The 26,995-nt window shown below is 44.9% G+C and overlaps 1 protein-coding gene across 3 annotated transcripts in view; it reads left to right on the top strand.

The window, feature by feature from the left end:
• The window catches only part of HIVEP1 (HIVEP zinc finger 1), a 181,394-nt gene that overhangs the window by 113,468 nt on the left and 40,931 nt on the right, over positions 1 to 26,995 (top strand). For all 3 annotated transcript variants that reach the window (XM_074987679.1, XM_074987681.1, XM_074987680.1), the window contains exon 3: positions 2,279 to 2,332. In XM_074987679.1, coding sequence (XP_074843780.1) covers positions 2,279 to 2,332 — 54 coding nt within the window. The remainder of the gene's footprint in view (positions 1 to 2,278; positions 2,333 to 26,995) is intronic.

Raw genomic sequence — 26,995 nt, 5'->3', positions numbered from 1 at the left:
ATGCTGCATCTTGCAATAGATTCATCATGAGAGGCCTAGTGCTGCAAGCTGCTGACAACCAACTCCCATTCAAAGGAGCCCACTCAGCACCTCCCAGGATCAGACCCAGAATTCAAATTAATACATATTGATTTGATTTGGAGACAATATTTTAGGTGTAGTGAAGTATGCTGAGGGGGGTGGCGGGGGCAAAAGGGCAACTGCCCTAAGACCTGGTGAATTCAGAAGTGCCCTGGGCTCCTTCCACTGTGTAAATTGATGCCAAAGCCAGCCCTCAGTGAGGTGCAGGATGCTCTGTGGGCTGCCGGAGGAGGGAGTAGTGCAATCTGGACAGCTCTGAATGCTGTCTGCCTCAGCCCCACCCCTTTCGCCCAAGACCCTACTCCTTCTGGGAATGCAGAGCAGCCCCCCCCCCCAGCCCCAAACTTGCCCAGAGACCTATCAAGGCCTCTCCCCATCCAAATGTACTTAATTTTTGCATATCTACAGGAGTATAATAAGTGTGATATATGCTTTGTAATTGGTGGTGTTTTGATTTGCTAATGTTCGTAGTAAACAATTAATGAAAAAACAAATTTTAAATAACAATAAATAAAATTTAAATTTTAAACAATATCCTGCTCCCCACTTAAGTCAATGACAAAAACTCATTGACCCAAATGGGGGCTGGGGTTTACCCACACAAATACAGCTGTAGACATCTTCCACTGTGCAATTCGAAATAAATTTGTGAGTCAGTCCTTTAAATATGCAGGAGTAGTCGCACTACTCATGATGTTATTCGCAAGTGTAAATATTTGTAGTACTGGGTCCCTGCCTGCATAGTGAATATAAATCCTTTGTCTTGTTAGCTTTGAAAGTTAAAAGTCCTAGATGGAATAACGCTTAGGCTACGTCTATACTAGAGAGTTTTGTTGACAGAAGTTTTGTCAGCAAAACCTGCAGAGCGTCCACATTCCCAAGGCGTTGCATTGATAGTAAATCGACATAACGCAGCCCTTCTGTCAACAGTGTTCTGCCGCTCCCCCATGAGGCAGAATGCCTCTGTCAACACAGTCTGTCAACAGAAAGCTGGCTCTGGATGTTCCAGGGGCCCTCTGTTAGCAGACAGGGCTTCTGGCACACCACGCAGCCCTGTGCACAGGTCCTGCTCTCATCAGAGTACACAAGCTACTAAAGATGCTTCTCTCAAGGAACAGCTTATCTGAGAGAGAATGGGGAATACCTGGAACTTGAGTCTTTTGAGTCTGATTGAGTTTGTTCAGTCTTCCTTGGGAAGAGATTGGTGGGCAGATTTCCTGCTCTTTTGTGGAGTACAGGCTCAGTTATTTCTATAGCTGCATTCCTCAACCTCCACAGAGCGTGTGGAAGACCATTTCTGTGTAGGTCTGCACATGAGGAGTGGGCAAGTTGGAATGGAGGATGTGTGTCTTCCTCCACCTGCCCATTCATTGGAGTTTAGTACAAAAAGAAATCCAAACTTGAGATGTATTTGTTTCCCACTACTCCCCCTCCCTGCTTGCATGCACGCATGATGCCCACTGCGGAAACCTTGTCAGTATGGCTCCATTGGATCCCTTGATAAGAGTGGATTACTGGGAGCTCAGCTACCATGAAGGCACAGGGTCTCTACACCGGTGGCCCTCCACTGGTCCAAGGATTATTATATAGGACAATCCCACACCTGAGGGAACAATTTCCATCCCTTTACCCTTTTCTTTTGCTTTAACGTGGGAAGGGCAGTTCCTTTTTTTTCTACCCACACAAGATACAATATTTATGGAAAAACAAATGCTTGTGATTTATATCACCCTAATGCTTAATGCTGTAATAACATCGTACCATTTTATAAGCACTTCATGTTTTACAAGATGTGTTTAAAATGTTTTCATGTCAGTAATTCACTTAAGTACCTATTTTATGTAGTCCAAGGGGCTATATGAGTTACTACACATGATGTGAACAGATGTGTTACTTATCAACTGCATATCCCTTAGCTTTACTTTTATTCCTTTAGTGCTTTTTCTCTCAGTGTTAATATATCAGTGGCAGTTCAGCAAATTCAGGTGCTAGTACAGCATAGTAAGATTTTACTTTGCAGTATTGCTGTAATATACTGTGTGACTTACATAATATTTATTTACATGTGAGTGATGTATTGTTTATAAACGTAAATGAGGTAGTCCAGGAAAGTAGTTAATATATTAACACCAAGCATTCGATACTTTCAAGAAATGAGTTTTTACATTATTTTGATTTCTTTTTTTTTCTGTCACAGACAAAATTGAAGAAGCACAAAAAGAACTTAATGAAACAGAAGATCAACAGAAAGGTAAAACAGCAAAAGCAATTTCTGGCACTGTTGATTAAAACCTTTTAAAATCTGTAGAAAGTGTACACTGATTTAGGTGGGCTTAGGGTCAATATGAAAGGTAGGGTGTGTGTGTGTGTGTGTGTGTGTGTGTGTGTGTGTGTGTGTGTGTGTGTGTGTGTGTGTGTGTGTGTAAAAAGACACAAAAAGAGGGTTTTTTTATTAAATACACTTAAATTTCAGTATGTAAACTACTTAAAATAAGAATAAAATTTTCATAAATCTTTTTGATCAAACATAGCAAGAAAAATAAAGATGCAGAATAGCAATATTTGGAGACAGATTTCTCTACCTACAGAACTTTCATGTTTACGGCATGTCCCTACTCTTCCTATCCTCTCTCATTCGCTATAAGAAAAGTCCATCTCTGTCTCTGGTTGACCAGTAATACCTGCTTCCATTGCCATCTTGCTGAATTTCATAAAAGAACATTTATGTTTCTTCCCATGTGGCCTGTCTAACAAGGAGGAGCTACCCATAGTATAAGCAAAACTAACTCATTATCGTCTTTCAAATCCCTTCTTAAAACTGTCCTTTGCCACAAGTTGTACAAAATCCATGACAGTGGTTAGGTTGCTGGTTTGATGAGATCACTGCCTGTCCAACTGCCCAATATTGTCTCGTTTCCTTGTAATCCACTGTCAGTCAGTCTGTATCTATCTGTTGTCTCCTGTGTTATACTTCGTAAGCTCTCGGGGTCAGAGACAACATTTTTGTTCCATTTGTACTCTGCCTAGGGCAGTGAGGTCCTACTAAGTGACAGAAGCTCCTAGGTATTAATTAAGCAACGGGGGGTCCTGTGGTCCCTGATAATGTTAATAATATTTAAAATAAAGCTACAAGTGGAGAACCAAGACTTACTAGTTTACAAATATCTTGGACTTGATCGCATGACATATACAGGACAGAAGAAACAGTTTGATCTTTCTTAATTCAAATGAAAAAAATACCCATTTATGCAAAATACATGGAACTCCGGTGTATCTTAGGAAAGGAAGCTTGCAGTCATAACTGGAGTGCAGGGCTTTGTCAGGATCTAATAATACAGGTTCATTGCAGTCATTCTGTGTCTCCTGGAACAGGTCACTTAATGTCTCTGTCTCCCTCTGTACAATGGCAATAGTAATACTTTCCTCACAGGATACCGTTAGCCTTAATTGAATAATCTTTGGCAAGTACTTTCAAATCCTTAGAATAAAAGTGCTAAAATAGTAAAAAGTGTTTGTTGCTAATCACTAGCAAGAGAACATACAGTGAATACAGATACTATCAGCATATCCAGACACCATTCCACCCTTACATACTGGCTACACTTTACAGCAATCTTTCGGAAGAAGTCCTTCTGAAACAACTTCCTTCCAAACAAAAGTGCAGCTGAAACAATTTCCTTCCAAAGAGTGCGTCCACACAGAAAAAAGTGGATCAAAAGAGTGAGCTGCTCTTTCAAAAGACAGTGTCCATCCAGTCCCCTCTCTTTTGAAAGAATGGGCCAGGGATCAAAAAATCAGGCAGCATGGGGACTGCTCGTTTGAGAAAACCAAGGGGGGTGGCTGTGGATGATCTACACACATTTTCTTTCAAAAAAAGACGTTCTTCTTGAAACGGGAGTGGAAGAGCGCTTCAAAAGGAGTACCGCGTTCTTTCAGTTTAGTTTCAAAATGGTTTTTTTATGTAGACACTTGGCTGGATATTTCGAAAGAGCCCCCTTCTTTTGAAAAATATTTTGAAAGAACTTGCTAGTGTAGACGCAGCCACTAAGTTAGCTAACTGCAGTGAATGAATTTTGAACGTTGAAATGTTAGTGGCTAAAATTCTTAGTGCTCCATTTTTATTTAATTTTCTCTTGTACGCATAAGGTATGAATCATCTGTTACAGCAAAATTATGAATTGAGGTGCATTGGAAATGTGTGCTTTAGGAATACATAGACAATATACTGCAGATTGTGCTTCTTTCTGGCCAAATGTCATTCAAAATGTGTATAGTTTGATTTTGCTTTTCACAAATAAAACATTTGACTAAGGAAAACAAATCCAACCTTAATGGGGAGATAAGAAGGTACTGATCATATTTCAGTAACCAGTAAGGCATTCATTAAGGGTTTGATCTGCTAAATCCTACCATCCTCAATCCTGTCAATTCTCTTGTGCAGTTCATGTGTAAAATCACTGGGTGAAATCACAGAAAGACACTTAAAGTGCCATTAATAGCAGTGTCTCCTTATCGTTCATAGACAGTGCTATATGCCCACTGTCCCAGTGCCTGAGAAAAACAGGGAGCTGGAATGACACAGACATGGATCCAAATAAAATGTAGGAAGATGACTGTGAGGATAATAGGCAGATGAAGTCATTATCATGATCTACCGTGATGTATGACCTACCTCGACAGATGCCATTTGCCCTGAGGTTTTGTAATCTTTTGGCCTTCTCACTTCTTTGGATAGTCTGATAGCAGTATTAGCCAAAAGTGCCTTCTTTTTATCTTATACTTGCAGGACACTATGCCATTGCCTCTGGAAGAGGACATAGTCACCATGATCCATGCTTTAGTTACATTCATTTCCTATTTGTAGGTTAGTGTCATAGCTGTAAAGAATAGAAACTTCCTTATTTATTTTAAATGGAAGCTTAAATTCTTCAAAATTGAAGGTTTAATTCCCATTCTGCATTCACCATGAAAAGCTCTCACTTGGCAACAGGGCATTTTAAAGCCTATGGTTAACTTATTTATCCTGTTTGCTCACAATAGAACTGCCTAACTTTGAATTTCTAAATGCCTTTAAGTTGCAACCTAATGATGATTTGTGTAAATCTGTAGTAGGTGTTCTTTGTCTGATTTTATAAAGTCTTTGTTCCTCTACATAATTAAAATGTATACAAGTGGCTATTAAGGAATGCTTGGTACATTAGACTACATCTGCGAGGTTTATTTTTTCTCAGATATGGCAAAAATAGGAGTTATGGGCTTAATGCAGGAATTATTGTGTTATGTAGGCTGTCAGACTAGAACTTCATAACTGTCTCTTCAGGCATTAAAACCTATGGGTAGGTTTACACTTGCAGCAGCAGAGACGGTATAGACACTGCGTACCCATTGATCACAGATGTAAACAGCAGTCAGGCCTGCTAACAGAAGGTTGGGCTGTGGGGGAGCAAACGTGGCAGTTGCCCCAGGGAATGGTGTTTCCAATGGGCCTGGAGTGCCAGACGCCATTGCTGCTGCTTCGGCAGCGGCACCAGCATGCGGTCCAGGCTCCTTTGAAGTGCCGTGGCAGTCTGAAGGAATGGTGGGCCGGGAAGCGCACAGCGATCCAAGAAGCACAAAGAGCTGTCTGCCCTTGGGTCTGCTCCTTCTGGAGATGCAGAGCTGCCCCTCCCTCCCTACACCTTGCCCTGGGGCCCATGGCAGTTGTCGGCCCTGCTGATAGCAGTATCTTCTTGGTGGTCACTCGATTATGAGTAGGATGTCTTCATGTCACCCTCCTATTTGTGAGTCCATTGATGGTTGATCAGCCCAGTGCTGGAGCCACAGATCTTACCACAGAAGAGGCAGGTGTTGTTAGCTGTTGCAGGAGCACAAGGCAGTTTTCATGCTCTTTGATAGCAGTGTGGATGGTGCAGCACTGATTAAGGCATCAGTAGCCTTGAGTATTTACCCCATCCAAAACTGCACAAGCTCCTGTGTATTTCAGTGGGAGTAGCGTTAGGTCTTGTTCCTCTCCCTCACCTTCTCATCAGTTGGGTAGCTAAGTAGGCCTCATTTTACAGATGGGGAAGCTGAGAGTCAAGGAGGTGGTGAATTTCCTTAGCACCCAGATACGAAGCAGTATGAGAGCTGGTGGTGACCAGAGGTACAAATCCAGTGCTGGCAAGAACAGGTTAAAACAGGGTCTTTGGGCTCAGGCAGCCCCACCCCACCCTGCAGCATGCTGCTAGTGAAGCAGGAACCTTAAAGGGAGATCTTCTGTTCAGAAGGCTGTAGCCTGGGGAAGTGGATAGGCCTCTCACCCTTTGCTCCTAGATGAGAGCAGAGCAGAGAGCCAACCAAGATACTTCTATGAGCAGAGCAATAGGCAAATGGCTGGTGGACCCTGGTAGGACAGAGAAGATATGCCACTATTTATTTCTATTCATTTAGGCTGCGTCTACACGTGCACGCTACTTCGAAGTAGCGGCAGTAACTTCGAAATAGCGCCCGTCACGTCTACACGTGTTGGGCGCTATTTCGAAGTTGAAATCGACGTTAGGCGGCGAGACGTCGAAGTCGCTAACCCCATGAGCGGATGGGAATAGCGCCCTACTTCGACGTTCAACATCGAAGTAGGGACGTGTAGACGATCCGCGTCCCGCAACATCGAAATAGCGGGGTCCTCCATGGCGGCCATCAGCTGGGGGGTTGAGAGATACTCTCTCTCCAGCCCTTGCGGGGCTCTGTGGTCACCGTGGGCAGCAGCCCTTAGCCCAGGGCTTCTGGCTGCTTCTGCGGCAGCTGGGGGTCCGTGCTGCATATACAGGGTCTGCAACCAGTTGTCAGCTCTGTGGATCTTGTGTTGTTTAGTGCAACTGTGTCTGGGAGGGGCCCTTTAAGGGAGCGGCTTGCTGTTGAGTCCGCCCTGTGACCCTGTCTGCAGCTGTGCCTGGCATCCCTATTTCGATGTGTGCTACTTTGACGTGTAGACGTTCCCTCGCTGCGCCTATTTCAATGTTGGGCTGAGCAACGTCGAAGTTGAACATCGACGTTGCTGGCCCTGGAGGACGTGTAGACGTTATTCATCGAAATAGACTATTTCGATGTCGCAACATCGAAATAAGCTATTTCGATGTTGGCTGCACGTGTAGACGTAGCCTTAGTTTCCTTTTCCTTATTACCATGAGACCTGTGATTAAGGGTTTGATCCTGAGGAAGAAGCAAGAGGTTTAAGCATACAGACTTTAGCCAGTCGCTACAAGGTCCCTGAGGACAGATCTACCCTAGGAAAGAATGTCAGTTTCAGACCAGCAATTCTAGCTGTGCCATTAGCGTAGCTAGAATTAATGTACCAGAATCAACTTTCTTCCCTAGTATAGTCCGGGCCTCTTTAGGCTCCTGCTAACACAGTAGCTATAGTATGGAGTATGGGGGTCAACAATCGAGCACAGAGAGGTCCATTTTGCCATGTTTATGCCAGACACACAAAATCAAACTCTGGAAGATTGATCCTCTCTTGTCGACCTTCCAGTAAGCATAGATTCACCGTGTGTGGGGACCTAGGCTAGAAGGAGGGAATGGGTTCCCCTCTAGTCAAACTGGGAAGCTCCCAAATACTCAAAGTCAAAAATTGGGCTTGGTCAGGACAGTTGACTTGGTGAGAAATTCACACTTTATGGGGTGAAAAGCCTGATATATCCAAATAAGGTGAGAGCAAAGGTTACCCTGCTGTAGGGCCAAGTCATGGGGCAACAATGGACCTGTCAGCAGCTGGTGAATCTCTTTGCCACACTGGGATTCAAACTCAGGAGTTCCTGGCTCCCAAATCTTCTTAGGCCACAAGGCCACATCTATAGCTATATCTGCTGTTTTTTCTTTGGGGGGGAAGTCTGTTTTATTTTATTTCTTTATTTTTATGTATTTATTTAATTAGCAAATGCACACGGTAAGCCAATTCATTGCTGATGCTAGACAAAACAAGAGCTGGTATTTTAATCACAGTTTGGTGGAAAAACAGATCTACAGTTTTAAAATTAACATTTCATCCTCTGGAACTGTCACAAGAACTTTATCATACTCACATGAGGTTTGAATGATAGTATTTGGATTTTTTGTTTAGTTTTTGAGTAACAGTTCAAGAAAAGAGATTGCAGAATGTGCCTATCATTTTTTTCAAAGTGACATTGTACAGATTAGCATGCCCCAGATGCCCTGAATGAGACACCATATCTTTAAAGAAAATCCTTCTGACAGTAAAAAAGTAATAAATCCTCCAAAACTAAGGCTATGCTACAGTATTAAGCTTACAACAGTGTTTTCTTGTCCCACTTACACTAGACTAAGGAAGTTCGGGATTGGGAGCAGAGCCTATTTGCTTAGAGTTTTTTTCTGGCTTGATGCCATTGTGTACAGAGAAAGCGTATATAGGGTGCCCAGATGTCCCCATTTTACAGGGACAGACATGACTGCGGTGGCTTTGGGTCACAGAGATCTCCTTAAAACTGTAATCTGAGGGCCTGATCATACCCCTGAGCTTGTCTACCTGCCCTTTGGGGTGCCCCACCATCTTACCCTGCTGAATCAGAAGCTCTGATCTCACCCAGCCAAGGTACAGAGTTGGGTTAACAGACCCCTCGCAAAGTAACACAGGCACTGCTAACAGATTAGCCCTGGGAGGGCTCAATTACAGGGACTTGTCAGCATCCTTGAGAACAGCCCCAATGGGAACAAAACCTCAATAATCCATCTTACTTGCCATAAAAGTTTTATAGAGAGAAAGCTTGTAAATTTGCTCCCTTTGTCAATGAAAGAGAGAGATGCACAGTTGTTGTCCCCAATCCCACGAGGTACAAGTTATTTACACTCAGTGTGATATTAAAAAAAAAGTGATTTTATTAGGCATAAAAATAGGATTTAAGTGGTTGCAAGTGATGACAGATAGATTAAATGAAGTTACTGAGCTAAAATAAAGAAAACATGCCAGCTAAGCCTAATACACTAAGCCTGGGTCTACACATACCTGGAATATCAACAGTTGCCAAAAATCGATTTTGCAGCCATCAATATTTGTCCCTGTCGCCACTGCAGAAGCCTAGCAGGAGCACTCCTCCCATCAGCATTCCTTAATCCTTGCTGCTCGCAAGGAGTTTCGGGTCAACATTGACCTGGAACACACTGCTTTGCACATGCGCGAAACAGCACCCTGGAACGTTGAACCTAAACGTTCAATCTTCCGCAGTGAATATAGGCCCAGCCTAAGGCTGCATCTACACTAGCAAGTTTTTTTGAAAGAAGGGGCTCTTTCAAAAGATCCCGAGGAGTGTCTACACACAAAACTCGTTCTTTTGAAAGTAAATCAAAAGAATGTGGCGCTCCTTTCGAAAGTGCTCTTGCACTTCAGTTTCAGGAGTAGCTCCTCAGGGCCCTTCTTTCAAAAGAGTGGGAGCTGTGTGGATGCTCTCTTTCAAAAGAGCAGGTCAGTGTTTTGATCTGTTTTTTTGTGCGTGGGCACTCTTTCGAAAGAAGTCCTTTTGGAACAGATCTTCTGGAAGGGCTTCTTTCAGAAAGATCTCTGTAGTATAGACATAGCTTAAGCGAAAGTGTTACAAATCATAATTTCTCACCTTAGTCTTTATTTCAGGTAGAGTTCTTCAGGCCAGAGCTGATCCTTTTCTGGCATTGGTATAGTGGTTTCTCTCCCTCCCTCCCCCTCCATTAGAGTTCTTTTTTCCAAATCTTTTCTTGGGTCCTCTTAGGGTGAGGAGCAGTTTATAAAGCCATCTGAAAACAATCATTGTTTGCTTCCTATCCCTTGCAGTGAATTTTCACAGGGTTGGAACTCTTTGTCCATTTCTCCTCTCCTCCCCTCCCCTCTGCCCCCTCCATGGAAGAGTTCCAAATTCAAGAAGAATTCCAGCACAAGATGGCACGGTCACCTGGCTTTGTGGGACCAACCACAATGCAGGCTTACAGGAAAAACAGGACTATTCACAGATCCTTGCCTTGAACACCAGGCCAGTAAGTTCCTTAATTACTACTAATGGCTTTCATAGAAGCTTGATCAATAAACAGTTACTTTATATTTCTAGCTTCACATACAAGAAGGATACATAAACACGAATATAAGATACACAATCAGAGGTCAGAGGCTCTTGAAAGATGAGTTAGTCCCCCTGTTTTGTATAAAGGATATTCAAGTTAAGCATGTCTATTCCCCCTCAGGCAACATGAAAAATAAATTTCAAACTCTCAAAACAACTCCCAGCAAAACAAAGAAGAAGAAAAAGTGTCCTTTTAAAATCCTGAGGTCTATGTTCCTGGTTCAAAATGGTCCCTCTGTTGCCACCATGTCAAGGATCCTTCCCCACTCTGGCACTCCTGAGTGGAAAGTGGGGTACTGCAACACCTTGCATCTACACAGGCTTTACTTAAAAACTTCCCAAAGTCACACATTCCACTGGATCCTGGAAGGTAGCTGCCACCACCCGAGTCCTTGGAGACCCCTTTAACCCAGGCAGGCACACTGCGGGATGCCCCCTGTGGGTCAAACTCCAACCCCATTCTACCCTCCATAGAGAGCTTGAGAACAGCAAAGGCACGTACACAGACCCTTCGCAGACCCCGGTATCAGATTGTGGCCAAAGGCACGTACACAGACCCTTCTCAGACCCAGGTATCAGATTGTTTCCTTAAAAAAACGTGATTTATTCACAAAACAAGAGAAAATAAATCATGGGATCGCACACAGAGAAACCTATTTCCCTGGGATTCAGCTTAAAAGTTACAGGGGAAAAAACCATCAAGTCAAGCAACAACACAAAAGAGATAAACGGAGCCACCAGTCCAACCAAATTCAAAATAACCATAACCTGATTGCATCTAACTATGCATTTCCCTTTTACTTACACCTCTATGACTGTTTTTGGGACTGTCAGTATATTTCTGAATGCCTGAGAAAACATCTTCCCCCCCATCTCGGTCTTCCTCTCTGCTGGTCCGCTGGAAAGAAAAGCCCCGAAATTTTCAACTGTTCTCAGTATAAACAAAGTTACTTCACTTCCATTGGCTGATCTGTACTCAAGTTACCTCAGGAGAGGTTAACCCCTTCCCTGCACTCATTCATGACAATATTCATATTCAAAACACATTTGCATAAAAATGTCCCAGCACAGTGTCACACCAATATTTGAGGCTTTTCCCATGCATAGCTTACTCCCCACCTTCTGTCCCACTTTTTCACAGTTACTGCCTAGTCTCTCTGAGGCTAGGTAACCTCGTTTTACTGTACTTTCTGTTCCCTCTAGCTCCATATTCAGGGGTGGGAAACTGTCTGTAGGCAAGATTTCATTAAACCACACAATAGCTTGCTGATGACCTTTACGCTGACCACTCTTTTTTCCTTTTCTTACAAAAAGACATTTTGAACCTAGTAACCCAGGCGATGAGGTGTAACTCCTGCATGCAATACTAAATGACCACGTTAGTATGAAGTGCATCATTTCAGTGATTTCCATGCAAAAATCTGCACGCCGGAGAGGAAAGGGGGAGGGAAAAAACAGTCCATAGGAAAAATCTATTTGACTTAAGATTTTGATGTCAAGATGTTGTTCTGGGGGTTACAGTAAACTCTTTCATATCTGACAGCCCTGGGACCTGGAGGTCACTGGCTATTCAAATATTCTGGGTGAGAGAAAGCAGTGCATCACACTAAAGAAAAACATACTTTAGATGTTAAAGAAACAAAAGAGTATGCAGGGAACTTTATTTACCAACAACAGTAGCATTGTACACTGTACACTTATACTGTATTTGCTGGATTTATTTGTATTGACATTCTATACTCTACTTATGGAAAACGTAACTAAAATGTGCTTATGGTTAAAATGTCTCTTATTTGAGAGTCCCAGATGATAGAATACCACATATGAAAGAGTTTACTGTATTTTGACTCTTTGGCTAAGCATATGCAGTGAATTGGAATATACTATAGCATGCTTGTTTAACTGTGGTTGTTAAAATTACTCCATTGAGGCTTTGGCATTACATTATTGATCAAATGTGTATTGTCCTTTGGTTCTTAAACTTGATGGCCTTTTTGCTTTACTTCGCACTCAAAACAGACACAATCCACTACTGGAAGTGCTGAACTTTGAGGCAGCATTTTTGTTTTCTTAAGCTTAAGCTTTCTTTCACCATCCGGGTCCTGATCTGCTTCATAATGTAGGCAGCAGGAATTTTGAACTGCCCCACAGGCTATTCCTTGGATTGGTTGCTCTTTAGGTAGGAGAGTAGGGTTTTTCAGGGTGGGGGTAGGGGAGTGTTTGTGTGTGCGTGCGTGCACATGCATGCATGCACATGTGTGCAAATGTATAAGAAAACAGATAACAGACAGAGACAGGTTGTGTTTGTTTCATGTTTGTCTTGTGCATCTCGAGTTTCATTTCAGTTTGAAACTACTTATTTACAAACTTGGACATTAAAATACAAAAGGGTCACAATGGCTACGCCTACACTAGCCGGCTACTTCGAAGTAGCCAGCACAACGTCGAAATAGCACGTGTCGCATCTACACGCGCCGTGTGCTATTTTGACGTTCAAATTGACGTTAGGCGGCGAGATGTTAAAATCGCTATTCCCATCAGAAGATGGGAATAGCGCCCTACTTCGACGTTCAACATCAAAGTAGGGTGTGTGTAGACGATCCGCATCCCGCTACTTCGAAATAGTGGGGTTCTGCATGGCGGCAATCAGCTGAGGGGTTGAGATGCTCTGTCCAGCCCCTGCAGGGCTCTATGATCTCTGCACCCAGCAGTTCTTAAAGCTGCAGGGACCCGGAAACCCCGTAGCAGGAAGCTGGCAGGGTGCGCGCAGCAGCCCTGCCACGAGGTGTCCCTGCACAGCCAGAGAGACACCATGGTAGCCAGCCAGCCTCACGAGTACCCCCAGACCTCCCCATCTGGGCCACCCCAGAGCTCCCAGGCCTCCAGCCAGCGGGATAGGAAGCAGGGCCCCTCCTGGACTGACCCTGAACTCCAAGACCTGCTGGGGCTGTGGGGGGAGGAGGAGGTGCTGCACATCATTGGGAGCAAGCGGCAGAACGCAGAGGCGTTCGCCCGGCTGGCCGAGGGCCTGGCTGTCCAGGGTCACCCTGCCTGCACTCCTGACCATGTCAGGAGTAAAGTCAAGGAGTTGCGGCAGGGTTATGCCCAGGCCTGGGACTCGGCCAGACGGTCCGGGGCTGCCCCCGCCGCTTGCCCCTATCACCGGGAGCTCAGGGCTATCCTGGGCCCCTGGGGCACCTCCCCCCCCAGCCACCCTTGACACCACAGCCGACGAGCCCCAGCTGGCCTTGGAGACAGGGCAGGTCCGGAGGCCAGCCGTGCCCCCCACAGCTAGAGCTGGGACCCTCCACCCCAGCCACCAATTGGTCCAGCGAGGAGGGGGAGCTCGTGCTGGACATCCCGTCCCGCAGTTCCAGCTGGGTGTCCACTGCATGGGCATCTCCTGAGCCTGGCAGTGCACCGTCAGGTATGTACCCCACAGGACATAGACCCCCTGAGCATGGGGCAGGGACACCACTTGACCGGGGGCCCCCCACATCCCCACAACACCCCAGCCTGACATGGCCTGGGCAATCCACAACACAGGGACAGTGCCACAGCCACCAGTGCCGAGCAGCACCCCCACCCATGGACAGTGCCGTGCCCCACCCCCGGGGAGGGGAGAGGGACGGACCATTGGAGGGGGCCACCCACAGTATCACTGCATGCACCAATGGGGGATGGATGTGGGGGGGACACAAGCCCTTGGGGGGTGGGCCACAGGTCAAGGCTGGGTACTCACTGCCTTCCTTCCCCCTTTCCCCCTCTTTTTGCACCCGCACCATCCGTGGTCCCAGACAGCCCTCCAAGACCACCGGAGTACCAACTCCTGGGGTCACTGCCTGCCCCAGGACGGGCCCACCCCTGCCGAGGACACCGCCGCACCACAAGTGACCCCGAGGTGGCTGCGGCCCTCTGGCACCAGGTGGACCTCATGGAACGGAGGCTCCAATTCAAGGAGCGGGAGGCCGCCTGGCGCCGGGAGGCCTGGCGGGAATTTATGGCCACCTTCAGCTGGGTGGCCAACACCTTTGAGGAGCTGGTGGCCCATCTGCCTCCCCCTGATGTCCTGCCTGCCGCCCTCCCCGCTGCTCCGCCTGCTGCTGCCCCGCCTGCTGATGTCCTGCCTGCTGTCCCACCTGCTGCCCCACCCACCAGCTCCTCAGAGCAGGAGCCACCCGGGGCTGAGGACCCGCCTCGGCCATACGTCCCCATGCTCCCGGCCCCCAGCTGGATTCGCCGGGGGACCGGCCAGTCGAACGCGGCGGGGCTCGCACCCTTCCACCCCCACCCCAGAATGATGGGCCGATGTGTGGCCTGCCCACATCTCCCCCCTGTACATAGTTGTCCCCACCCTGTATATAGTTATTTATAGTTGACCCCCCCCGTAATAGTTTATTAGAGATGTCCCCAATTGTATATAGTTCTTATTTTCATTGGATCTGTTTTATTTGCTAATATTATTTGCTGAAAAGAGGCGACATTTTTGTTCTTGTAAATAATGATAGTTTTATTTTTCCAAAAACCTGTGTCCCGTCTGCTTTTGGTGAGGGTGAGGTGTGGGTGCTGAGGCAGGGTGCAGGGATGGCCTGGGAGTCGCTCACTGTGCCCCTTGGTCAAAGTACTCCCTTAGGGCCTCCCGGACCCGGAGCCCGTCCTGGTGGGCCTGGCGGCTCGGGGCAGCAGCTGGCTGGGGGTAGGCTGTTGCGGCCTCCTGTGCCCAGCCTGCACGAAGGCCTCCCCCTTGCTTTCCACCAGGTTGTGGAGTGTGCAGCAGGCCCCCACAACCTGGGGGATGTTTGGGAGGCCCAGGTCTAGGAATGCCAGGAGGCAACGCCAGCGGCCTTTCAGGCGCCCGAAGGCTCACTCGACCACTTGTCGGGCATGGTTGAGTCGGGCATTGTAGTGCTCCTGGCTATCAGAGAGGTGGCCTGTATTGGGCCGCATAAGCCAGGGCTGGAGCGGGTATGCTGCATCCACCACCAGGCAGAGGGGTACGGTGGTGGTATCCCCCAGAGGGATCTCCGTCTGGGGGATGTAGGTCCCCATCTGCAGTCGGCGGCATAGTCCCGAATTTTGGAAAACGCAGGCGTCGTGCGTAGAGCCGGGCCAGCCCACGTAGATGTCCTGGAAGCGGCCACGGCTGTCGACCATGGCCTGCAGGACCACAGTGTAGTAGCCTTTGCTGTTGATGTAGCGGCCACCACTGTGGTCTGGGGCATGTATGGGGATGTGGGTCCCATCAAGGGCTCCAAAGCATTTGGGGAATCCCATGGTGGCAAATCCCTCGACGGCCGCGTCCAGGTCCCCAACTCGGATGACCCTCTTCAGCAGCAGGGCATTGAGTGCACGCACCACCTGTGGGGAGGGAACATGGGTGCCTGTGAGGGTTTGCAGAGTGTGACCCCCCTCCCCAGGCTCCCTCCTCGGTCCCCCTCCCCAGGCCCCCTTCCCAGGCCCCCATCCCCAGCAGGGGGTTCAGCCCCAGGCCTGCTTACCTCTATGAGGACAGCCCCTACTGTGGCCTTTCCCACTCCAAACTGCTGTCCCATGGAGCGGTAGCTGTCTGGAGTGGCCAGCTTCCAGACAGCTATTGCAACCCTCTTCTCGACGGTGAGGGTGCGCCACATGCGGGTGTCCTGGTGCCTGAGTGCAGGGGTGAGCCACTGGCAGAGCTCCATGAAGGTCTGCCGGCTCATGCGGAAGTTCCGCAGCCACTGTTCATCATTCCATTCCCCCATAACCAGGTGCTCCCACCACTCAGTGCTGGAGGGGTAGCTCCAGAGTTGGCAGGGCAGCCGGCGGGGGAAGGTGAGGAGGGTCCGATGGTCAGGGGCATCTCCTGGTGCTCCTGGGGAGGGCTCCCATTCCAGAATCTGCTGGGCGGCTGCCCAGGCAGCATCTAGAAGGGCGCCTGCTCCGCGGGAGGCAGCTTGTAGGGCTTCCAGCTGCTGCTGGATGTCCATGTCTGTGGGCTCGAGGTCTGCGAGGCTTGTATCACCAATGTAGGGCTGCTCGTGCAGTGCAGGCTGAGTGTGTCTTGGAGGGGCCCTTTAAGGGAGCAGCTTGCAGCTGCCCCGGAAGGGCTAGTGTGCTCTGTGACCCGGTCTGTGGGCTTTCCTGGCCCCTTATTTCGAAAGAGGGGGCTTGTGTGTGTGGACGCTCCGCGTTTCCTTCCGGGGCAGCTCTTTTCGATGTTCCCCGGTGCTACTTTGACATTGAACGTCGACATTGCCAGCCCTGGAGGATGTGTAGATGATAATCGTCGAAGTAGCCTATTTCAATGTTCTTACTTCGAAATAGGCTACTTCGACGTTGTGTCCTAGTGTAGACGTAGCCAATATGTTATTGCTGAAAAAATTGCTTACTTTCTCCTTTTTGTCATATAATTATAAAATCAGTTGGAATATAAACATTGTACATATATTCCAGTGTATAGTACATGGAGTGATCTACACAAGTCATTGTTTGTATGAAATTTTAGTTCATACTGACTTCTGTAGTACTCTTTATGCAGCTAGTTGCAAAATTATGGATAAGTGGATGTACCATGGAAGATCTCTGTGTGCCTTCAAACATATGTGTAACTCAGGTTGAGAGCCACTTATTTTAAGCAAAATTCATGTTTTCTGGAACAACTCCTATTTCTGGGGTGAGAATGTGTTGTGGGCCCAGGCATTATGGGTCTCATGGGTCCACACATTATGCCTTTGAGGTCTTCCTTGTCATATGCTGTGATGTTACTGGATTGCTAATGCTGATTCTGTTTCCCGGTGCTAATAAAATACCTCAAATTCATACAAACCACGAGGATAAAGAAGCAAAATGGAACAACTTCCTGTTTGCCTGCACATTTTAGAGCTGTCAGACATCTCACTCTCTGTCGTTCTTCATCCAAGCTGTACACAATGTTGATTCCAAGGTGAAACATTTGAACTTCCAGTTGTCTTGATTGAGCACTGTTTCTAGTCTAACTTTATTATTTCCAGTAGATTGTTTTCTCCTTCTGACTTCTGTTTATCTAAGTGCTGCAGCATTTGCGAGTGAGCTGCTGACAAGGAGGTATCAGGTCGCCTACATAGCTGCCTCTCAAATAATTTTTCCTCATGCTTGCTAAAATGTGAAATAAAATTGTTCAAGGTAGACACTATCAGTAAAATACCATTAAAAGATAAGAAATAACTATTTTCCTTCCCCTCACTCTCATTTTTCTTTTTAGTTTTTAAACTGTCATTTACTATTATTAATGTTAAAATTGTAATTTAAAATGTGGTAGGTCACAATATATATTAAATACAGAATTAAATACTCTTTGGGTCCTCTTAACTACTGGCTATTAGGGTGAAATACATATTAGTCTGAAAACCTCAAACATGGACATTTCTTGATGAGATGTTTCAGACCGGTGGCTTTTCTTCTGGTGGAGCTCACCAGAATGGAGTTCAGCACCCTTTTCCCTGGCACCACCATTTTGGAAGTTGGCTGGGTGGCTCCAAGGCACATGTGGCTCTTTAAGGAGCCATTTGTGGCTCCGCTGCTGCCGCTTCTCACTCCTCCAGCTCCCTACCTGCCACACTGGAAGAGTAGGACTCAATTTAATTGGTTTAACGGCCAGGAGAGAGGATCCGACATTTAACCAATTAAATCGAGTCATACTCTTTCAACATGGCAGGGCACTGGGAGCTGCCCCTGCCGCACTGTACGTGCAGGGGGCTGGGGGGAGCTGTGCAGCTGTGGTGAAGAGGAGATGGTAGACAGCAGCACACAGAGCGCCTCTGTAAGTAAGTGAATTCTGGGTTGGGGGCAGTTTGGGAATGCAAAGGGTTAAACCTGGGGTGGTTTGGGGTTGTGAGGGGGTTAAGCCAAAGGGCAGGGGGGCAGTTTGGGGCTGCAAGTGGGTTAAGCCTGGGGACACCTTGGGTGGTTTGGGGATGCTAGGGGGTTGAGCCTGAGGGCAATTTGGGGCTGCGAGGTATTTCAGCACCATTTTTTCTAGAAAAAAAGCACTGGTAAGACCTTACTCATTGCATTTTGCAAAAGACTTATCTGTAAGGTGATAAGATAGCAAATGCAACATCGCAATATGACTGTAAGAGATCATTTAGAACGGAGATAAAATTGTCAGTATCACTTTCAACTACTGTTTACTTTTGTTTCTGTGTTGTCATGGTTAAGATGCAGTGGGCAAAATGCATGCAGTTGTAATCTGGTTGGTGGTGGGACTTGGGAAAAAGAACAAGGAAAAAAAGGCAGCTGAAAATGAAGGAAAAGAGAATTCATGGGGAGTGTCCTCCACTATACCACTTCCAGGGTTAAGTGGTCATATGTTGTGGCCAAGATTTTTGGATATTGGAAGTATCTCCTAAACATTTAAAACTATTTAGTAATTCATCAACTCTGTATGTGTTGTCCTGGCACATTATTCTTCCCAAGTTTGCAGTATTAACTTTAAAATATAGAACGACTATAGTTTATTTCTAGAGAGCCTATGTATAGATTCATTGTCCATTAATCCTTACTCAATTAACAAATTGATTTTCTTAGTACATGTTGCACTGATATATTTTAGATACATTAACTTCACAAACATATAAATCTGATCTTGTAAATACTTTAAAATGTGCATAACATTTGAGAAATGATTAGTGCCATTGAATTCAGCGGAACTGTTCACATGAGTGAAGTCCTGCAAATGCGTAAGTGTTTTCAGGTTCAAAGGCTTGTATATGCAGCCTGATTTTAACTACACCAAACAAAAAAGCAGTCATGAAGCTCTTTAAAGAGTACAATTACAGCAGTACAATATGCACACTAAGTACAAATTCATATGTACCATATGGAGTTGCTTATACCTGTGCAGCTTATTCCCATAACGGAAGAAGAATAGGAGCTTCTAGGGTGGCACATTTATACCAGTATTACTGCACGCACACTGACACTGATATTGGCATCACTATTTTGATTTTTTTTTTTAAAAAAAAAATCACACCCATAACAAAAAGTAATATTCAGTGTTCTGTGCTATTATTTAGCTTTAATTTACCCCTAAATGTCTTGTAAAAAAGTGGAAGTGTTGGTAATGCTGCTAGCAAATATTGACTTCCCATGGTCCAGCACTGGTCAGGTCCCAAGGATGCCGGGCAAGAAAGGTTCAACTTGTATTTAGCACTCAAGTTTTCTGTGAAAACACCCTCCCCCAGGTGACTCATAACTGTTTTGCAATAGGCTCAGAGAAATTATTGCTGTAATTAAAGAGACATTACATATAGGAAGATATAAATATTTTAAAATACAACTTCCCTAGGGTTTCTAATTTTAGTTTGTGGGAGACCCTTAGCAATGGTCTGCCTTTCTTTTGAAAGGTTTGTACTTCAACCACCTTCCTTTTCAGACAATATTCATTTGAAGAGTTAATGTTGGCCTTTGTGTATGGATTTATAATGTGGTTTTAAAATGCTTCTTCAGCAGAAGTAGTAGTCTCAGGATAGTCATGTTAGTCTGTATCTTCACAAAAAAAAAAAAAAAAGGAAGCAATCCTGTAGCATCTTAAAGACTAACAATTCTATTTATTACATAACGACCTTCCATGGGAAAGACCCACGTCTTCAGATTCCAGAGCAGATTCTGCAGCAGAGATGAGCAAATACTGGTTCATGGGCCAGGTCCAGTTCCTCAGGGTTAGCCCTGATGGGCTGCCACTACTGTATTTACTCGCGCCTCCACAGGTATGGGTGAGTGCAGCTCCCATTGGCAGCAGATCACCATTCCAGCCAATGGGAGCTTCAGAAAGCGACGCAAACCAGGACACTGCTTCCTATCATTCCCATTGGCCAGAAACAGTGATCCATGGCAGAGACACAGGTAGATATAGCTGTGGTGGCCCACCAGAGGCTAACCCTGGCAAACCACCACCATTTTATTGCCCACCTCATTTGCTAAAGGAAAAAGTACTAGAAACTGAAGAATGTACTGTCTGTTCAACTGAAAGACAAAGAGCTGTGAATCTGTGACTCCAAATGGTAACTTTTGGAGTAGTATTGGAGCAGAAGTAAATGTTTTGTGGCTGCACTCTTTTGCAAGCGGATGTTGAAATAGTGTGTGGGCTTGTGTAGGCTTTCAGACAGACAGCTCTAAGAATTGCTTACATAGGGCCATGAAGTGCAAGTCTGCATAGGGTTCCTAGATGAACGGAAAAGGAAGAAAAATTCAAATATTTTGTATATTTCCTTTATTTGACATATTTATGATATTACTAGGTGGTGGTAGTTGTGTAACTAAGAAATTGCAGGTCTCGGATATAACGTAGAAATCTTGTCAGGATCTCTTGCTCTCGGTTGGATGGAGAGAGAAGCAGAGTAAGCAGGTAGTGGGGAAGGGAAAAGAAAGCAAATCAAACCAAAGAACAAGGAAAAATGACAGTAGAAAAAAAATTAGAGAAGCTGGTATTTGTTCAAATCAAAAAGAGCCAATACAGCAGGCTGGGACAGTTTTCTTTATACCCAGTGTCTGAATACGGTTAGGCAACTGTTGCCATACTAGCAGATACTTATGGGGGAAAAATGAAGAAATTTGATTAGAATGACAGAGTGTAACTAAGAAGCATTTGACCAAGCAACTCAAGTATTAGCAGTCATTGAAAGACAGTGATTTGATGGGGGAGCCAACAGTTTAGCATTCTGTAATTCATTGCCACTGCTTGTTTTAAATTTCAGAGAGGTAGCCTGTCAGTTTGTTTCAGCAAAAACAAGGCATCCTGTGGCACCTAAAAGACTAACACATTTATTTAGGCATAAGCTTTTGTGTGCTGAACCCACTTGCATCTGAAGAGGGCCACAGGTCTCTTTGTTGTTTTTGCCTGTGTTGTTTCTGGTCAAAGTATGTTTGATTCTTGTGTAACCCTAAAATTACAAAAACGTAATTACTATTTAAAAGCAAATCAGATCTCAAACATTGTATTACTTTAATAAAGATTTTTGAAAATTAACATACTAGCATGATGATGTCATGACAGATACAACTATTTTATGGAGTATCTTTAAAACACCCTGTTGTATTAAGTTGTGTATTATAGTGGGACAGGATTACATGTAACCTTTCCAGGGGAAGAAATTCAAACTATACTGAAAATAGTAACAGAGAGAAAGCCGTGCTAGTCTATATACTATCAAAACAAAAAATCAGTCAAGTAGCACTTTAAAGACTAACAAAATAATTTATTAGGTGCGCTTTCGTGGGACAGAGCCACTTCTTCAGCCCACGAAAGCTCACCTAATAAATTATTTTGTTAGTCTTTAAAGTGCTACTTGACTGATTTTTTGTTTTTATACTGAAAATGTGCTAGACAAAAGTAAGTTTCGATTTAATAAGTGTGAAGTGCATTTCCTGGGGAGCACCTAGGGGGAAGTTAATGTAAACTCCCCACCCACTTTATGCAAAAACACAGCCTTTAGAAGTAAAACCCTGGTTGTGGTTCGTTGTCTGTTGATCATCTGTTCACGGAGATCAGACCTGATCTGAACTGCTCAGTCTTTGTTCTGGTTCTGAATTTTAGGCATTTATGAACTTGTAAAAATTGAGAAAAGCAGTTGTGGGTTATCACAGCCTGAGGATGGAGTTGGAGGCGACTTCTTATACGTGTTTTAATGTGTGCAGATTCTTTTTATTTTTACTATGATTTTTTGGTAATGCTCTTATCTTTAGAATAAGTGTGCTTTTTCATTAAGTGCTGTGGAGTAGTTTGTAACTCCTGGCAATTACACTGCTCATAACCTTTGGAGTGAAAGCAAAGGGCAGACCCTGGTCTGTTCAGGCAGTCTGACTTGTGGCTATCCCAATATATGTGGAAAACTGCAAAGCCTGGCGAAATGCTGGTCAGGAAGGAGCAAGACTCTAGTAAACAGGTGCTCTCAAGGGATCACAAGTGAAATAAATGTGCATTTACCCTGAAACTGTGAGAGAAGTATCTTCAATGTACAGCTGAAACTAAAAATACAGATGAACGTTGGCTGTAGGCAAGCAGTTCCTTTTAAAATTATAAATAGTGATCCTTTTGCAGTTAGCAAGCTTGAGATGAATACTTTGCCCTTTTCTCTATAATGCCTATTATTGGAGGATCTCAACATTCCATAAAAAAACTGAAGTTCATAATATTATTGATAAGTAAGTGCTCTATGTACCATATTTCAGTGGTTTTCAACCAGTGTGCCATGAAATTTCTTTGATTTCCCCTCACTGTGGCTCTTTGCAAGGCTGCCTGCATCCCAGCTGGTGTGGGATTCATCAGTTTCACACACACACTCACCCAGTCGTGGCTCATTGCAGAGACACCATGAGGAGAAATGCCAACCCTGCAGGATCCCAGTCACATGGGGAAGCAGCTGAAATGCTGTTTGGCAGCCCAAACGAGCTGGCAGGGAGCCTGCCCCTACTTCCTGCTTTGGCAAGGAGGACGGGGGCGGGGGGGCTTGTTGGAGCTGGGATTCAGTTTAAATGCCATGTCCTGGCTCCAAAGGGCTGGTGGGAAGGGGAGCCTGCTTCCGGTGGTTACTTGTTTACTCGTCGTCCTTGGCATGGTCTGGAGCAGACTTTGAAAATGTGTCTACTTGCCGTCTAAGACAGTGTTTTCTGTGGTGTATTTGAAACATGCATTTGATCCTTGTTTACCTTGTGTGCACTACTGTGTCGCAAACCTCTCTAGTAATTCTGTAACCAGAGTAAAAATAAGTAAATGTGATGCTTATGAACAATCAGTTAAGCTGAAAAAAGTGGGTGTGCCATGGAATTGTTTGTCTCATTGGAGTGTGCCGTGTTACTGAAAGGGTTGGGAACCACTGCCGTATTTTATAAATAGGTAAACTGAGGTACATTATAACACTCTCCCTCATCAGGCTCACAGAGGAAATCAATGACAGAGCCAACAGTAAAAACAAGTAATAGGACTCATTCCCGCTGATTCAAAGTTCTAGTATGAAAACCCAGTTTCAGTGACTGCTGAAGAATTAAACAAATTATAAGCCATTTGTACATGTTTTCCTTTTTTTGAGAGCATTCCTACCCAGTCTTCATTTTTCTCAAGAAATATAGAGTACTCATGTATTGGTATGTTCTTTTTAACATAATATGGCAGTAGGGAATCCACCAAAAGTCTTGAGATTATTTTTGCAGTGAAATGAGATTCCTAGTTACTGAATTAATAGAACTTGGTCACAGGTCAGATGCTGAAGCTACTGTACTTGCTTTGAGACCCTGTCTATCCTATAACTTTTAACCAAATTTGCTAATCATTCACTAACGTGGCTGGGTCTAAATATGATTTACATCCTTGCACAGCAGGGTTCAGAATTAGTAACAGTAGTTATTTAACAGCATTTCACCCCACCCAAGGCACATGGTTATCTTCCTGATTTAATGAACAGTTTATAGTAGTTTGGACAGGGTACCTTACTCTTCTGCTATAGCATATTTGGCCCCTTGGACATTCCCCTGCATGCTGCTTATTTCTGCTCTGGGCTTGCCTACACTTTAAACGCGAGAGCTGCTGCTCTGCTGCTGTAATGTTCAAACGTACATAATAACTAATTCGGGCCAGCTGACTGACCGGGGCCAGCTGACCAGCAGGCGGCAGCGGGGCCGTCAGCACCTTTGATCAGCCAGCACCCCCAGTCCCCCCGGGGATGCCAGATAATGGAGACTTTAGTGTATATAACAACATAGTGACTTTTGTAATACCTGACAGCAGTGGTTCTCAAAGGATGGTCCCAACCATCTTGCAGGTGGGCTGCAGGCTTTGGACTTGCCCCCCAACCCTGCCTGTAGTGGGGAGCCCACCATGGCTACCTAGCCCTGCTCTTCCCCAGCTCCACATGTTACTGCTGCCTATCTACGTTTTCATACTCTTGTAGACTAATATGAGTAATTTAATGTTGAAGATACTTAGAGATAGGTGAAGGCATTTTGTTATCATGGGTAGTTAGCTAGAGGGCCGTGGAAAGGTTTGCATTGAGCAGGATGGGTTGCAGGCCAGAAAGTTTGAGAACCATTGCTTTAGAGCAGGGGTCAGCAATCAAAATAGCAAGAAGAGCCATTGTTTTCGATGTCAGTCAAAACTTCAATAATTCAAGAGCCACAGTGCATGTGAATTAGACTTTATTAGCAACACAGTCAAAACACAGATACAGTGTCATATCCCACAATGCTCTGCATATATTAAAGGGGGAGTTATTCAATGTTTGGAGATCACATATTGTTTACTATTTAGATGTGAGTTGTTCATGGTTGGGCTTTCAGACATTCACCATTTATCAAAAATAATAAGTAGCTTTTTTTTTTTTTAACTTCGCATGTATAGGGTTGGGAGCCACAAAGAAGTCCCTAAAGAGCTGCATGTGGCTCCAGAGCCACAGGTTGCAGAGCCCTGCCTTACAGCATCAACAAGGAAGCATGGTTTTGGGGGGGGCGGGGGGACTGTCCATCTAATCTAATCTGATCAGACAGTCTAGAGATGGAAAGTACCTTTTCGGTCATCTGGTCTGTTTCTCCGGTAGTATTGGATTTACTGTAACTGACTAGTTTTATTCTCAGTGTCTAAACTGAAAGAGATTAAATCACTTTAATACTCTGAAGTATCCTTTCTAATATAAGATAGGCTAAAAATAAATACATGTAAAATGTAGTGCACAGAAAAGTCCCCGTACAGTAAACCCTCAATTTAACGGACCAGTGTGCGGGAGGGTTGTCCATTGTTCCCAAAGGTCCATTATATGTAAGGGTTTACTACCCTCATCGGGCTCCCCCATATCCAGTCCTGCCCCCTGCCCCTCCAAAAAAAGCTCGACTTACCAGAGCTGCCGCTGGAGGAGCTGCTGGATTCTGGCATCTTGGCTGGCACTTCGCCATGTGTGGATAGAAGTGCCTTGCCATGGCTAGAGGCACCCCGCCACACCTGGTGAGAGGCACACCACCTGTGTGGCTGAAGGTGCCCTCCCGCTGTGTGGCTGGAGCTGCTTCACCAGGCATAGCTGCAGCAGCTGCCACCGCAGTGGAGCAGCCATGTGGCAGTGGTAGGTCCCTTAGATTTTTATTTGGGGGGTGCGGTGGGGTGTTAGGGTTTTATGGACCCCAATGGACTTTGGGAGCAATGGGGTTGTCTGTCGTTTCCGAAGCCTGCTAAATCAGGGTCCGTAAAATTGAGGGTTTACTGTACTTCCTTGCATAAAAAACCACTCTAATAAAGTAAGTCTCAACTGTGAAGTTTGTAACTTCAGCCATTATTTTTAGATTTAATGGGCAAAAAAAAAAAAATTAAAACAATGTTCCAAAAAGGACTGCCCAATCACTTTGTCACAGTTTCAGGGCAATAGCCTTATATTTCTCCTTTGTGGTCCACCAAAGACACTCACTTTAGGTTTCCCACTCCCAGAAGTCACCTTGCTTGCGTGGAGACCCACATCTCACTTCCTACCAACAGGACTTTAAAGCTCTACAATTTCCAGTCTTACTTGTACAGCATGCCAAGCTACCTAAGAAAGGGCCAGTGTCTGAGCTTTGCTTTCTCTCCAAGGGCTATGACCAGTGTATTGCCCACAGTTTCAAATTACCAGACTGCTCCTCCTTAGCAAGCACACTTATCCTTAGGGTAAATGTATTACAGAGAAAACACATAACACAAAAAGTTGCTAGGTGTGCTAGAAGATCACCCCCAATGCCAACAGAGGCTCTGGTAGGTTTTAGTCCATGAAAACTCCAAGTAGGTTTTCCCCTGTCGTTACAAGTTAACAATTGCCTTCACTCCAGAATAAAGACTGGGCAGATCCATTGCTTCTTTTGACAGATTCGGCCTTTTCTCTTAAGCTTCTGTAACAAGTAATCAACAGATGATAACCCTCTCCTCCAGGTATAGTTTGAAAGGGGGATGAGGGCAGCTGCATAACTAGAGTTGGGAACTTTTACATTCACCTGTCCCTAAAAAATTCCCCAAATATCAGCTTAACACTCACCTCAAATTCTGTACTTCTCTGGCATATTTTCACTATGTTCTTTAGAACTCCCACCTTTTACATCTGTCACATTTCCTCCTACAGAGAGGTTACATACAATCATGGCCCACAATAAGACATAAACTTAATACATTAGTACAAGCTATTTCAGGAAATTGATTTCTCTCTCATACACTGTTTTCACATTCTTGTCATATAGATATGCTCTGTGCAGCTACCTGTATAATCCACATCGCAGTAGTAAAGTAAACATTTTCATATCCGGCATTCCCAAGACGAGGACATTTCCGGATATTCAAATACTCTGGATAATAGAGAGGTATACCTAGCAATGCATAACACTAGAGAAAAACAAGATTAGATATTAAGAAACAAAAATGTATGCAGAGTACTTTGTTTACCAACAACAGTAGTATTGTACACTGTAAATTTATACTTTATTTGCTGTATTTATTTGTATTTACTTTCACGATACTGTACTTACGGAAATCGTAACTAAAATTTACCTGCAGTTAAAATGCCGATTATTTGAGAGTTCTGGATGGTAGAATGCCAGATATGAAAGAGTTTCCTGTATCTGGGCACATCACTCTCATTAAATTTATCCTTAGATCACCCCCAATGAAGTGGGGAGATATTTGGAAAACACCCATTTTACACACTGCAGACAGGCACAGATAAATGTGGTGTGAAATCCACACCCCTTTAAGTGAACAAGAATTTAGCCATTGATTTAGATGGGGCCAAAATTTCTTGTGAAAGAGTACGTCTGCTCTGCCTCTGGAAGCAAGCCTCTCAGCCCCGGTTCACTGACTTGTGCTGGCAGGACTTGCTCTAACG

Source organism: Carettochelys insculpta, chromosome 2 (genome assembly GCF_033958435.1).
Source record: "Carettochelys insculpta isolate YL-2023 chromosome 2, ASM3395843v1, whole genome shotgun sequence".
NCBI classification, from domain to species: domain Eukaryota; kingdom Metazoa; phylum Chordata; order Testudines; family Carettochelyidae; genus Carettochelys; species Carettochelys insculpta.
The sequence above is the reverse complement of the archived record's forward strand: the minus strand, read 5'-3'. Positions and strand labels throughout refer to the sequence as shown.